Source organism: Geotrypetes seraphini, chromosome 7 (assembly GCF_902459505.1).
Source record: "Geotrypetes seraphini chromosome 7, aGeoSer1.1, whole genome shotgun sequence".
Taxonomy (NCBI): domain Eukaryota; kingdom Metazoa; phylum Chordata; class Amphibia; order Gymnophiona; family Dermophiidae; genus Geotrypetes; species Geotrypetes seraphini.
This window is the reverse complement of record NC_047090.1, coordinates 73,561,397-73,575,278: the sequence shown is the minus strand read 5'-3', so window position 1 is coordinate 73,575,278 and position 13,882 is coordinate 73,561,397. Positions and strand designations below refer to the sequence as shown.

The 13,882-nt window shown below is 41.4% G+C and overlaps 1 protein-coding gene across 5 annotated transcripts in view; it reads right to left on the bottom strand.

Annotated features, from left to right (window-relative positions):
• LOC117363329 (lymphoid-restricted membrane protein-like) overlaps positions 1 to 13,882 on the bottom strand; it is a 248,868-nt gene that overhangs the window by 53,713 nt on the left and 181,273 nt on the right. For all 5 annotated transcript variants that reach the window (XR_004540024.1, XM_033950851.1, XM_033950852.1 and 2 more), the window contains 3 exons: positions 12,027 to 12,161; positions 4,344 to 4,491; positions 2,353 to 2,393 (listed from right to left, as the gene is read on the bottom strand). Coding sequence is in view for 4 of the 5 variants with exons in the window: in XM_033950851.1 (XP_033806742.1) it covers positions 2,353 to 2,393; positions 4,344 to 4,491; positions 12,027 to 12,161 (324 nt within the window). In the remaining variant the exon portion in view is untranslated. The remainder of the gene's footprint in view (positions 1 to 2,352; positions 2,394 to 4,343; positions 4,492 to 12,026; positions 12,162 to 13,882) is intronic.

Here is a 13,882-nt window from a genome sequence, read left to right as displayed (position 1 = left end):
GAAACATGGACGCTCCATTGCAAAGTTGCACTATTGAAGAACATGCTGTAGTGTGTTTTCTTTGGGCAGAGGGAGTAAAACCGGTGGAAATTCACCAACGGATATTGATTTGGTATATGGACATATAAATCTTTCGTTGATTCATGGTGCTGAGTGGGTAAAAACATTTAAAGTGGGAAAAATAAGTTTAACCGACAGGGCAGAAGCCTTGATTAGAGAAGATCGATGGGATAACGGTGTCTTAATTGGCTGCAAATTTGGATCTCAGCTAGGATTTTCATTTGCCATAATGCATGATGACTTGGGATACAGGGAAGTATGCACACAATGGGTTTCCAAACAGCTTGTGGAGGTTGCAGTCCAGATTCTGAGATGGTATGAAGATGATCAAAGTATTCTGGAGAGAATTGTCATTGGCAATGGTATATAGGTGCATCACTACTACCACCCGGAGAGCAAACGACAAAGCAAAAAAGAAATTCATGTTAACTTTTTTGGAGGACATGGAAAGGCCTATTCCGACACAGTGAAATTACTGTGCATTGCTGTAAAATAAACTTAACCTGCAATTTGCAGCAAGAGGAGGAATGTTGTCCAAAACCATGACAATGCATGTCCTTATACAGCAGCAGCAACAGGAGACAGTGCAACAGCTTGGGTTCGAACATCTTCCACATCTTCCTTACAGCCAGATCTGGCGCCTATCAATTATGACATCTTTGGTGCACTGAAGGAGATGGTGTGAGGTTGCAGATTCATGTCTGATGAGGAAGTAAAGGAAGTGGTGTTCACCTGGCTTCGGGAGCAGCTGAAAAACTTCTCTGCAGAAATATGGAAGCTAGTTGAACGATACAACAAATGTATCATCTTGCATGGGGACTATGTGGAAAAGTGACATGTTCAATTGCTCATAGACACTTCTATTAAAACCATTAAATGTATTTTGCCTTTAATTTTTGATTTACCTTCGTATATAGTTTTTGTGTTACGTAAAAAATTCTGTATGCGCCAAACTGATTTAATGCATGTTATTCTATGAATTAATGTAAAGTCAATTAGTGCACATTAAACATTTTAATGGTTTAGACCAGGGGTGCCCAATACATCGATCACGATCGACCGGTAGATCTCGAAGGCAACGCGAGTCGATTGCGGAGCCCATCCCGGGCTCCGTGATACTCATGTTGCCTTCGTGATCTACCAGGCCGATCAGCCTTCCTTCTCCCTGACGTCCCCTACCATCACCCCAACCTCTCCCTGAAGAAGCGTTCTCTCTGACGTCAAGCACCGCCTTGGCTGGCCCGGAACTTCCGCTCCAATGTCAGAATTGACATTAGGGAGAAGGCTGCTGGCCTGTTGCAGCGTCAGAAAACAAAGAACTCGGCAATGGCGGCATTTGCGGTGACTTGGGGGTGGTTTGGGGAGAAAAAGGGGAGACAGAAAGACAGGTAGCAGAACAGGGAGGCAGAAAGAAAAGGGGGCAGGGAGAGGAAGAAAAAGTTGGACTCATGGAAGGATAGAGATGTTGGTTGGGGAATGGAATGGAAGAGACGAAGCATGCAGGAGGCAGAAAGAAGGGAAGAAATATTGGATGCACAGACAGAAAAAGAAAGTGCAACCAGAGACTCATGAAATCACCGGACAAAGGAAAAATGATTTTATTTTCAATTTAGTGATCAAAATGTGTCCGTTTTGAGAATTTATATCTGCTGTCTATATTTTGCACTAGCGGATTTTAGCGCAAGGAGCCTATGAGCGTCGAGAGCAGTGCAGGGCATTCAGCGCAGCTCCCTGTGCTAAAAACCACTATTGCAGTTTAGTAAAAAGGGAGTGGGTATATTTGTCTATTTTTGTACAGTTGTTACTGAGGTCATCTGCCTTGACCTCTGAAAAAACCCCAAATATAAATTATAATTAACATTTTCTCTATGTACAATGTGTTTTGTGTTTTTTAAAAATTTTATTGTTGGTAGATCACTTTGACTTGGTCATTTTAAAAGTAGCTCACAAGCCAATAAAGTGTTGGCACCCCTGGTGTAGACTTATTAAAATGAATGACAAACTAAAATCCAAAAATTGAGATAAGCCTATATGAACTGAAAACAATCAAAAAGGTTTGCACTGGGCACATACCTACGCTACCACTCTAGAAACCAGATTTCCTGCCAGCAGAGCTATAGGGCTGCCAAAAATGTTAAAGCTTAAAAATTAAGTCTCCCAGATTTTACTCACATAAGTGCCACTGTCAAATGAGATTACAATACTATTATAAATCTAAACAAAAGTTATTCAAAGATAATACATGTGCAGTTAGATTTCTATAGCAAGTAATATTTAACTCTGATGGAGTACCTTTGAGCTCAGAGAACTGGATAATTTATTTTGTTCTTCATCTGCAAAAGAAACATTTGCAGCAATTATTGAAATATTTTGCTATGCTGTAAAATTAATGATGAAAGACTAAAAAGCATAGTTACCAGTGTGGGCTACTGTTAAGGTATGTTATTTTACCACAGGTCCCTTTTTATGCAATGACACTTAGGGCTCCTTTTACGAAGCTGTGTTAGCGGCTTTATTGCATGCACATTTGTAGCGCGCGCTAACCCCCGCACTAGCCGAAAAACTACCGCATGCTCAAGAGGAGGCGGTAGCTGCTAGCGCGGCCTGCATATTAGCGCGCGTTAAACCGCTAACACGGCTTCGGAAAAGGAGCCCTTAATTACTGATAACTGGGATTAACATTAAATAACACCTCTTAATAGTAGCCTATTTTGATAACTTCTCCCTTAAGTACAAAAAAAAGAAAAAAACCATCACTTCAGCTAAAAATTAATATATACAAATGGTATTACTATGAAACGAATTACTATTTCAATATATCAAACTGAGAAGACATATGTTAAAATGCTGCATACATTTGGAGAGCACTATTGTTCTGGAGGGAAAAATGTTCCCATTTTCTACTTTAGATTGCTTAACATTGCACTAACGTTAAAAGATACTAGTTGTACCCTTTGTTATAGCTCACAACAAAACCCAAGTCAATATGAATACTCAGATTCTCACGTGTAAAAAAATAAAGTGTAAAATTTAAGAGAGCTTACAGAATTAACAGAACTCTATTTTAATGTAGAATATGACAATTTTATAAACTAATGAAATGCAAGATGTATTTTAAGTTATAATGGTTCTGTAAAGTTCAATTGGGGAAAAAGTTCAAAATGGCCACCATTAATCTCTGCATATCTATTGTGTATTGTGACTTTTTAAACTTTTCAAGTTAGACAACCCAGAACCAGCACACAGTCAATGCAAAATTATATCTTGTGTTTACACTATGGATTATTCAATTGGCCACTATTGATTTAAGACATGGTTGTATTAGGTAGGCATGATTAATAGAGCTAAGACACCTATACTATCAGTAACACGCTAATTAGGTCAGATGTCTTGCCTCTGTGTGAGGGAATCCCCAAACAAGCACACTCTTTTTTCACAAACGGATCTCAGAATCCAAAGGATATCTATAACTCAAATCCAAAAGCTGTAAAAGGTCTTATCACTGGTCCACTCCGGGGAAGCTGAGAGAGAGAGAGAGAGAAAAACAAACAAACAACAACTCTTCTTTATGAGGGTGAAAAGGTCTCTGGCTCAAAACCCAGGTTAAATTAAGTGCTTACCAACAACAAAAGGAATCACTCAACACAAAGGAAATTCAAATTGCCAACTAAAGAGGTAAATTTATGTTTAAGAGTGTAGCATAAATATCCAGCGTTCAGTAAGGAAAGGAAATTCAGACTTAGCTTCAGTGTTCTATGGTGCAGTCCTTTCCAAATGAACGATCCAGCCGAAGATTGTAATCCACATTGAGACAAAAAAATTCCTGCAAACACCCAGGAACTAGGACAGATATTTCTCAACAAGAAAACCCTTGTTTCGCTCGAATTGCTGCGTCAGGAGAAGCACCCCTCTTCACAGAAACTGCAGTTGAATGGTATCCTTTGGATTCTGAGGTCCGTTTGTGAAAAGAGTGTGCTTGTTTGGAGATTCCCTGACACAGAGGCAAGACATCTGACCCAATTAGTGTATTAGTAGGCTACATTTTTTCAGATTTAGTTTTAAATTTGTGACGGAGAAGGACAACTAATCCCACAGAATTCAGTAAAATACATGTTTCAGTGATATGATATAACTGGCAGGGAAGAATTTTTCACAACTGTTAAACCTTAATTATTGATCATCTTACTGATTTCTGCAGCATCAATGACAGCAGCGAAGCAGAAGAGTACAGAGACTGGTGCAAAGAAAAAAAAAAAATACCCAACACCAACCATTTTGATTACCTCGCTCTCCCAAAGAACCAAAAGACTGTTCGTTTTGCTGAAGTATCTCTTTGAGCTCCTCAAGTTCTGCATGCTCTTTTACATACATTCGTTTTAAGTTTTCTACATGCTGAATCATCACTTCTACTGCTCTGCTGACACGACTTTCCTATGTAAGGGAACATATGAATTATCTTAGGCAACTCAGTCCTCAGACAAGTTATAAAATGCAACATAAAAATACTAATGGCATACAAAGATTCCCCTCCCCTAAAATAAATAAATAAATAAGTAAATACAGTAATGGTCAAATTATTATGGATTTTAGCAATGCTGAGAGCTTTGACAGTTAATATTAGTGTAAATTAAACTGCCGTGTTTAACACAACTGCAGCAAAATTTTATGCACTATGGTAGTGTTTCCCAATTTCTTCAAGCTAAGTACCTCCAAGTCAAAAATTTCATTAAGAACATAAGAATAGCCTTACTGGGTCAGACAATTGTCCATAAAGCCAAGCAGCCCGTTCTCATGGTGGCCAATCCAGGTACCTAGTACCTGGCCAAAACCCAAGGAGTAGCAACATTCCATGCTACCGATCCAGGGCTGGCAGTGGCTTCCCCCATTTTTCTCAATAACAGACTATGGCCATTTTCTCCAGGAAATTGTCCAAGTCTTTCTTAAAACTAGCTTTGCTATCTGCTCTTACCACAACCTATGGTAATGCCTTCCAGAGCTTAACTATTCTGAGTGAAAAAATAATTCCTCCTATTGATTTTAAAATTATTTCCCTGTGTCCCCTAATCTTTGTAATTTTTTATGGAGTAAAAAAAAAAAAAAAAAAAAATCGATCCACTCAGGATTTTGAAGACTTCAATCATATCTCCCCTCAGCCATCTCTTTTCCAAGGTGAAGAGCCCTAACCTTTTTAGTCTTTCCTCATACGACAAGAGTTCCATCCTCCTTATCTTGGTTGCTCTCCTTTGAACCTTTTCTAGTGCTGCTATATCTTTCTTGAGATAAGGAGACCAGAATTGAATGCAATGCTCCAGATGAGGTTGCACCATAGAGCAATAGAGGGGCATTATAACATTCTTTAGTTATATTAACCATCCCTTTTAAAATAATTCCTAGCATCCTGTTTGCTTTTCTGGCTGCCGCCACACTTTGGGTGGAAAGTTTCATTGTACTATCTACAATGACACCCAGATCCTTTTCTTGGATACTAACCCCTAAGGTGGACCCTAGCATCTAGTACCACCACATTTTAATGGTAACCCATATGGATAACTATGCCCTCATTTTATCCAGGTACCAGTTTGTAAACAGAGGCTCCTCCTCCAGTGCTAGGTCATAGTATATGGCAACCTAGATTTCTGTGCCCAGATCAGAGCATACTTCCAAGAGGCACATGCAACTTAATTGACCACTGACGAGCAATTCAACTTTTTTTTTTTTTGGGGGGGGAGGGAGCAAGAGCTGCATATCACATACCTCCTGGAGAGGTATCATGTACCCCTTGTGGTACACTTACCATGTGTTGGGAAAGTCATAGGATAATTAATGCTACAATCTGAAACATCTCATTTTTGGGTGTTCGATATTTATTAAATAAGGTATTTAACGAACCTTTTCTAGTCATTAGGGTTTGTGTTGTATATTAATACTTGAATGTGGGAATCTAGCAATGGATAAAAATTGTGATACCATTCCAAAGAAGAATCAGATTCATGATCTTTTGGAGTAAATAACTTTAAAACAGAAGGGAATTGCTTGAAAGTTGAATATTTCACCACAGTTTGTATCTGTCAAAAAAAAGTTTGCAAAAGTAAAACTGTCACTAAGAAGAATACATGCCTACTGTCCAGTGCCAGGAATGACTAAATATTGGTCAACATATATCTGCAGAACAGGAAAGCGAGTTTGCAGTGCTTACAATAAGTGTGGAGAGAACAGACAGTGGCAGCAAAGGTGAACTCCGTCGTCAACATTTTAGAGCAGGTTTGAAAGAATGTCTTAAGCTGTTGCTCGCTGTTGCTCATGAAAGAAAAGATTAACATGGGTCACTATTCATCTGGACTACAGAAGACTGGGACGGGGGAGTCACGTGATGAAGCCTAGCTGAGTGGTGGCTCTATGCCCGAGCTCTGCCATTCCCCCGCTCTTCTGCCTTATTTTAAGTGTCCTGAGGGCGGCTGGCCGTGTTTGATCGAGTGCCTTTCTCTCTAGATTCAGACAGCTGCACCTGGTTGCGGGTTCAGGTACTTTTTGTGTGCCTTGGTGCTGTGCTATGCCTGTAAGAAGTCTGCGGCCTGCCAAGCTTAAACAAAGCACGCTTTCTCCCAAGATGGTGGCCCTGAGTACTCCAATGCACATAACAGTGGCGCTGCACGAGGAGACTCTGCGAGAGATGACCAAGCACCTCTCCATGCTTATCGAAGATAAATTCTTCAAGTTCCAGGCATCAGTGGATGAACTTAAAAACAGCATGGAGCAACAGGGTGTGCAGATTACCCATCTCGAGGGCCGGGTCTCCAAGCAGGAAGATCAAGCCATTCAAACCAGTGCTCGTCTTCAGGCCTTGGAGAATTGGTGCACGTTCTTGTTGAGGGGATCATGCAGCAGGACCAGAATGTTCTCAAAACATGGCTACTTCCCCAAATACAAGCTTGCTATGGTGAAAACCTTGAAGAAGGAAGCTATCTTTTAACAATACAAGGCCCCATGTCATACCAGTAAGAAAATTAAGAACTTCTTGGCCCGAAAACAAGAGAAACTTCTGGACTGGCAGGAAACGTGCAGACACGAATCCTTTTGAAAATGTCTGGAAGATCTTGAAGGACAAGATGAATGACTGCACTGTCACAAACAAGCAGCTACTATTGGAGAGACTGATGCAAGAATGGTTTCACAAAACATCAAAAGGTGTACAAGGAATATGACTGAAGGCATACCAGATCGTATAAAGGCACATGGTGGATGGACAAAGTATTGACATTACGTCAACTGATTTCTCATTTTTTCTTTGGAGGGATGGAGATCTTTATTTTTATGCATTATTCACGGTAACAATCAGCCAGTTTTAACAGGGTGATTTTAACACTTCCTCTTGAGAAGGCATTATGATAGCCTAAAGCAGTGGTCCCCAACCCTGTCCTGGAGGACCACCAGGCCAATTGGGTTTTCAGGCTAGCCCTAATGAATATGCATGGAGCATATTTGCATGCCTGTCACTTCCATTATATGCAAATCTCTCTAATGCATATTCATTAGTGCTAACCTGAAAACCCAATTGGCCTAGTGGTTCTCCAGGACAGGGTTGGAGACCACTGGCCTAGAGAGTTAACATGTGGTGAACTAACCTATGTTAAATTTGTGTGCCATCTATACCTATTTTCCACTCATAACCTATTTGGTTCTTGTCACATAACATGGCATTCAGTTAATATGCAAATTATCATGCTTAATCTTGCTTTCATGGTCGCCATGTTCATGAACTAATCATGTATTAATTTGCACTGACCCCCAAATTCTATAAAGTGCGCCTAAAGTTAGGAATCTACATCTGCGCACTTAGCTGACAAACACCTAACTTGATTAATAGGTGCCGATAATTGCCTTTAATTGGACTTAATTAAAAGTTAGGTGCCTACTTTAAAGCGGGTATGGTTAGGGACAGAACGTGGGTGTGTTTTGGAGTTAGGTGCCCGTTTCTAACTTCGGCACTGTTGTGTGCCTAACTTAGGTGCACACATTTAGGTCAAGAAAACCCTGGCATAAATATGGTGCACCTAAATGTTTTGAGAAATGTTCTAACAATTGTTATAAGAATTTCATTTTAATGTACTAAACATGTTCAATTTTACACTTTTCTGTATTTTGCAATGAAGAGAGATTTTTAATAACAAAAATAAAAACAAACTTCTGTTGTAAAATCCAAAATAATTTGGCCAGCACTGTATTTTGCGAGGATAATTTTATAACAGGGCACCTAGATTGTTGAAGGCATAAAGCACACATTCTTACATATCCTTGATACCATTATTTACAATATTGCATCAAAGCGGTCTACAAGTTAAAAAAATAAAGAAACAAAATGGAGGAAAGGAAACAAAAATAAAAAATTGTTTCATAAAAAGGTAACATATGCACTTATGAACTGCCTTCCTGTAAGTGGCCAGTCTCACCTATTCTGATGTATGTACCAGTAAGAATCTGTGCGATACACCCATAAGGTCTGATTGTCCCCTCCACTTAGCCCATCCTCTGCCACCTGCAAATATCTTTATCGCATAAATGAGGTTATATTTTCTTAATGCCTACTTTTATTGCAAATGCCAGAGCTATTTAAGCACACAGGCAAGTTTTCAAAACACTGTTCTACACAAGTTATTTATAAAAGTAGCATCTTAGAGCTATTTTCAAAGTCATTCACATGGTTAACAGTGCTTTGTCTTTTCCTTCCCAATGCCAAGTAAAAGTATAGATGTTATTCTCAGAAGCAGAATTCAAGAGTAGTTTGCCTTTACTTTTAAAAATTTGAAAGCACGAATATGTGTAAAGTTACTACTCGGTCTAGTATTTTTCCCATTGTTCATCCTCAATTATGGAATAATTTACCATTAGAAGTTTGCCCAGGGAGGATTGCCTGCAGTTTAGGAGAGATTTTTCTTTTTGAATGACATACATATAACAGATGAAACAATAAGTTTAAACCGTTTGCGAACTGTATTTTGCACGATCTCTTTTTAAGACTGTTTATTGTACGCCACTTATTTAAAAAGTAGAATAGGTCAATTATATTACCTCAAAGCCAAAGAAAGCACAATGGGCCTCCAAGAGGGATCTGACATGAGCCATGTTTTGGTGGAACACTTGTGTAAGTAGAGAATAACATGGTAACAACATTCACCACCTTTCCTGCCCTGCAGATAACTGCGGGAAACCATCCCCATGTCATTCTTTAAGGAGAGAGGGAAGAATCAGAGTATGAATGGGTACAACCACTGACCCTCAAGTCTTGCGTTGAATAATGCTGGTGTAGAAGGACTGAGGTTAAGATAGACACTAAGAATAGACATGGGATTGTTTTCCACAGTTATCCACTGGGATGGGAACGGTGATAAATTTTGTAACCGTGTCATTCTCTAGAAGGGGTCATCAATCTCAGTTAACAGTCAAGGTGGTGTTCTCTATTCTGTGTCAGTGGGCAATACCATTACTCAAAAAAACACAACACAAGCATTCCCATACTAGGACAAACCAAAGGTCTTTTAAGTCTAGTATCCTGTTTCCAACCATGGCCAACCCAGGTCACAAAAGTACCTGGCAAGATCCAAGGAGTAAAAGATTAAGCTGCTTGTCATAGGAATAAGCAGTGGATTTCCTCAAGTCCATCTTAATAATGGCTTATGGAGTTTTGTTTCAGGGAAATTATCTAAACCTTTTTTTAAAACCGTGCTAAGCTGTTTTCACCAAGTGAGAGCAATATATATAGCCTGTCCTTTCAAAATGTTGAAGACACTGCCTAGGCTCAAGAGCCAGTGATTATATTAAATGAAATGTAAAAGACAAGTCTTAACTCAGAAAAATTATGCATGAAGAGCTGGTATAAAAATGCATGCAATTTTCCCCAGGTAATCTGAACACCCTTTAGTAAACATACCCCTTAGTCTTAATACTAAGAAGTCTCACTTTGATTTTAACACGCTTTGTAAATTAAAATCAATGCTACGAGGACAATTTTAGAACTGTGTGCAAGCAAAGGGTTCCTTTTACAAAGCCACAGTAGCGATTCTCGTGTAGCAAATGTGATGAAGCCCATAGAAATTGAATGGGCTCTCACATTTGCTGAATGGGAATCGCTATCATGGTTTTGTAAAAAAGCCCCAAAAGTTATCAGTTCTCTGTAAAGATTTTCAAAGCATGTTGAAAACATGTTAAAAATTACTCCAGGAAATCTATTTCCATAGGTAAAGAAAGCATTGTTATACGCACAAAAATGGAATTTAAAATTGCTGATACAAATACCAGCACAAGTAAATTTTACCCATGGCAAAAAAGAAGTAGGGCTGGACCAGGGAAGGAAAGTGCTCAAGGGGATTTTATTTTGAAAGCCTTGCAGGTATTGTCACATCTGCTTCAAGGTACATAGAGGGGCATAATCAAAAAAACCGTCTAAGTCCCTTTTTGCCCTAAGGCTTTAAACATTGAAAGCAGAAGCAGGGAAAGTGTCCATAATCAAAACAAACGTCCTTGTTTTGATAATGGCCTGCCTCTACATTCAGCTGTTTAAACGCCCAGATCACCACTACATCTACACTTGTACCCAAATGACGTCTACACTTATACCCCATAATGAACCAAAAAAACGCATAAGCCCAAAACGTCCAACACAAGGGCTTTTAGGCGAAGGAGGAGCCAGTCCTTCGCCTAAAAGCTGGATTTTGTAACCGGTGTCTGTCAAACACATTACTGGTTACAGAATCCACACCAACCCCCCCCCCCCCCCACACACACACACACCATTGGGGCAGGAGGGAACCCAAGCCCCCCTGCCCCGGGCACCCGCGGCACCCCCCGACATCGGGGCAAGAGGGAGCCCAAGCCCTCCTGCCCCGGTGATCATGCCCCCCACCCCCACCAAGTACAATCGGACCAGGAGGGAGCCCAAGCCTTCCTGGCCCCGGTGCCCCCCCCAGCCGAGTACAATCGGGCCATGAGGGAGCCCAAGCCCTCCTGGCCCCGGCGACCCCCTACCCCTAACCCCCCACTACAATACAGGCAGGTGGGATCCCAGGCCCTTCTGCCCTCGACACAACCCCCCTCTCCCCAACAACTGCCCCCCTGAACACCCTATCGGCCCCCTCGCCGACCCCCACCCCCCCTTCCCTTCAACGTTGGCCGGACGGACGGGTGCCAAGCCCGCCCATCCGGCAGGCCAGCTGGCTCCGGAATGGGGCCGGATTAGCCCAGGTGTCTGAAACCCCGCCCACAGGTGGGGCCTAAGGCACCTAGGCCAATCAGAATAGGCCTGGGAGCCTTAGGCCCCTCCTGTGGCCCCCTCCTGCAGGGCCTTAGGCACATGGGCCCAACACGGCAGGTCGGTGGGGGGGCTGATCGAGGGTTCGGGTGGGTGGTCGTTGGGGTAGGGGGGTTGTGTCGAGGGCAGGAGGGCCTGGGATCCCTCCTGCCCGTATTGTAGTGGGGGGTAGAGGGTCGCTGGGGCCAGGAGGGTTTGGGCTACCTCCTGGCCAGATCGAGTCCGGGGGGGGGGGGGTCGCTGGGGCCAGGAGGGCTTGGGCTCCCTCCTGGCCCGATCATACTCGGCGGGGGTCGCCGGGGCAAGACATAGGGAAAGCCATTAATAATCCTTGGGATCAGTAGCTTGCAATCTTGCTCCTCTGGGATTCTGCCTGGTAGTTATAATTTGGATTAACCACTGTTAGAAGTGAGATACTAGGCTAGACAGACAGCTGTGACTCAGAATGACCATTGGGCTAGTCTTATGATGATTTTTTAAATGTCAAAACATTCACAAATGAAAAGTGAAGGAGCAACAAATCCATAGAATGCAAAGCTTTGATGAAGGAAGAAAGTCATTCTTTGTCACATATATACAACGGAGGCTAACCTGTACACAATTCTAAATATAAGTGTATTTAAACAAGCCCTTCAGTGTTGCTTAGTTGTCACATGATTTCTACCTGATGAATAGCTCCAAGCATCTCTGCCCTCCTGGCAACTCTGGCCGTGTGCTGGGTTAGGAACTCCAAGCTTTTTTCCAACTTCTTAATTATCTCTTGTGACTGATTATCTTCTTCACATACAGGGGTTAAGGACTACAGGAAAAACAGCATACACAAAAGCACACAATTGAATTGATAGGGACATTTAAACAATAGCGTATCAGAAAGACTGTGAAGTCTGGCACTCATACAACTGGACTCCAGCAGCACACCAAACCCATACAGCAATGATAAGCAGTTACCCATGTTATACCTTCTGATGCATTTCTATTCTCATGTCGCTCTGATCTTCCTTCTCCCCCACTTTTCAACAGAACCTCTGTCCACTTTGCCCTACCCTGTTCTATTTTGTTGCATTTCAACAGGTTGATCTCTTCCCTTCCAATAAGAGTAAGCTTGACCATCTGCTTTGTTCTATCAGGTCTACCAAGCGGCTATTCATTGTGTCTCATCTTTTCTTCCGACTGACATGTGATCCATTTTAGGTTTGCTTTTGTGCTTTAATGGTTTCTCACTGGGAGGCTAATGCAATTTTAAATAATCTAATCATCTTCCTGTCTCTCAAGAACCTTGGACTAAGAACATGAACAAAAAAGATGTACAATAGGAAACTACTGTTATCACTTTACATGTCAAAATGTTTTTACCATGGGTCGCACAGCAGACATAGGAGCCTATGCAATGTGTGTGTATGGAAAGACCATCTTCTACAGGCAGAAAATAGCATGCTAAGCAGAAAAGCCTTACCAGTAACACTAACACATACCAGACATTTATATGGCGCCTTCAGCTGGTGACTCCTCACACACAAATTAAAGCAAATTAGAGCTTTGCAAGATCTTGATGAACACTGTGCCATGTTCATACTACAAGGTAGATTTCAACAGCTCATGGAATAGCCACTATCTAATACCAGACAGAACCTGGTAATTAGACCAAAATCCTCTTAAGTAACCTGAAATGAATGAGCTGTGTATTATCAGTCAGGAGGATGCCTGAATCCATTTCCCTAAGGAAAACAGTTGTTCCTTAAATACAGAGTATACCAGGAGACAGGGGAAGCCCAGGCTGGAGTAAGACAGGAAGGGAGGTGCACAGGAGACTGACAAAAATTAAGGGGCAAAATAAATTAAAGGGCCCGAGTCCTCCCAACCCCTAAATCCAGTCAAGGTACAAACCATCTGCTTGGAAGGAGTGGAATAACAGGTGCCTACACACAGGACATACAGAACAGAATAGTCAGAGAAGACAGCTTTCAGGAAAACGTGGCCTTCAGCCAGCAAAAGTTTTGGGGTATTTTTTTTTTTGCTTGTGACGAAGTAAATGAAAGGGGCCAGGGCTCGGAGGATGACAAGCCTCCTTGGATCTGTAACAGTATATAATGGCTACCAACAGGTCCAGAGTTCATGCCTGCTCTTGAGAAGTTTAAGTAACCCTCACCTAAGGAATGCCTGAGGTACCCAAGGAAGAGCAAATGCCTGATTCTGAGTACATGGAATGAACCAATACAGAAGCTATAATAGAGCCGCAAAGCATGGAAATCTGACAGAGAAAGAATGAATCCCATTTTTATAGAAACATGATGGCAGATAAAAGGCCAAATGGTCCATCCAGTCGGCCCATATTTTGTTGCACTTTCTGTAAGATGTTTTTATAAAACCAATAAACAGTTCTAATTAAAAAAAAAAAAAGATAATAAAATTGTTGCAAGAGTGATTTAGGTCTGAAGTTACCTTACCTCACTAATGCTAATTTATCCAGAGATATAAAGGGCCCAATATTGAGTTGGTTATGGGCAGCGCTTTTGCTGTCCG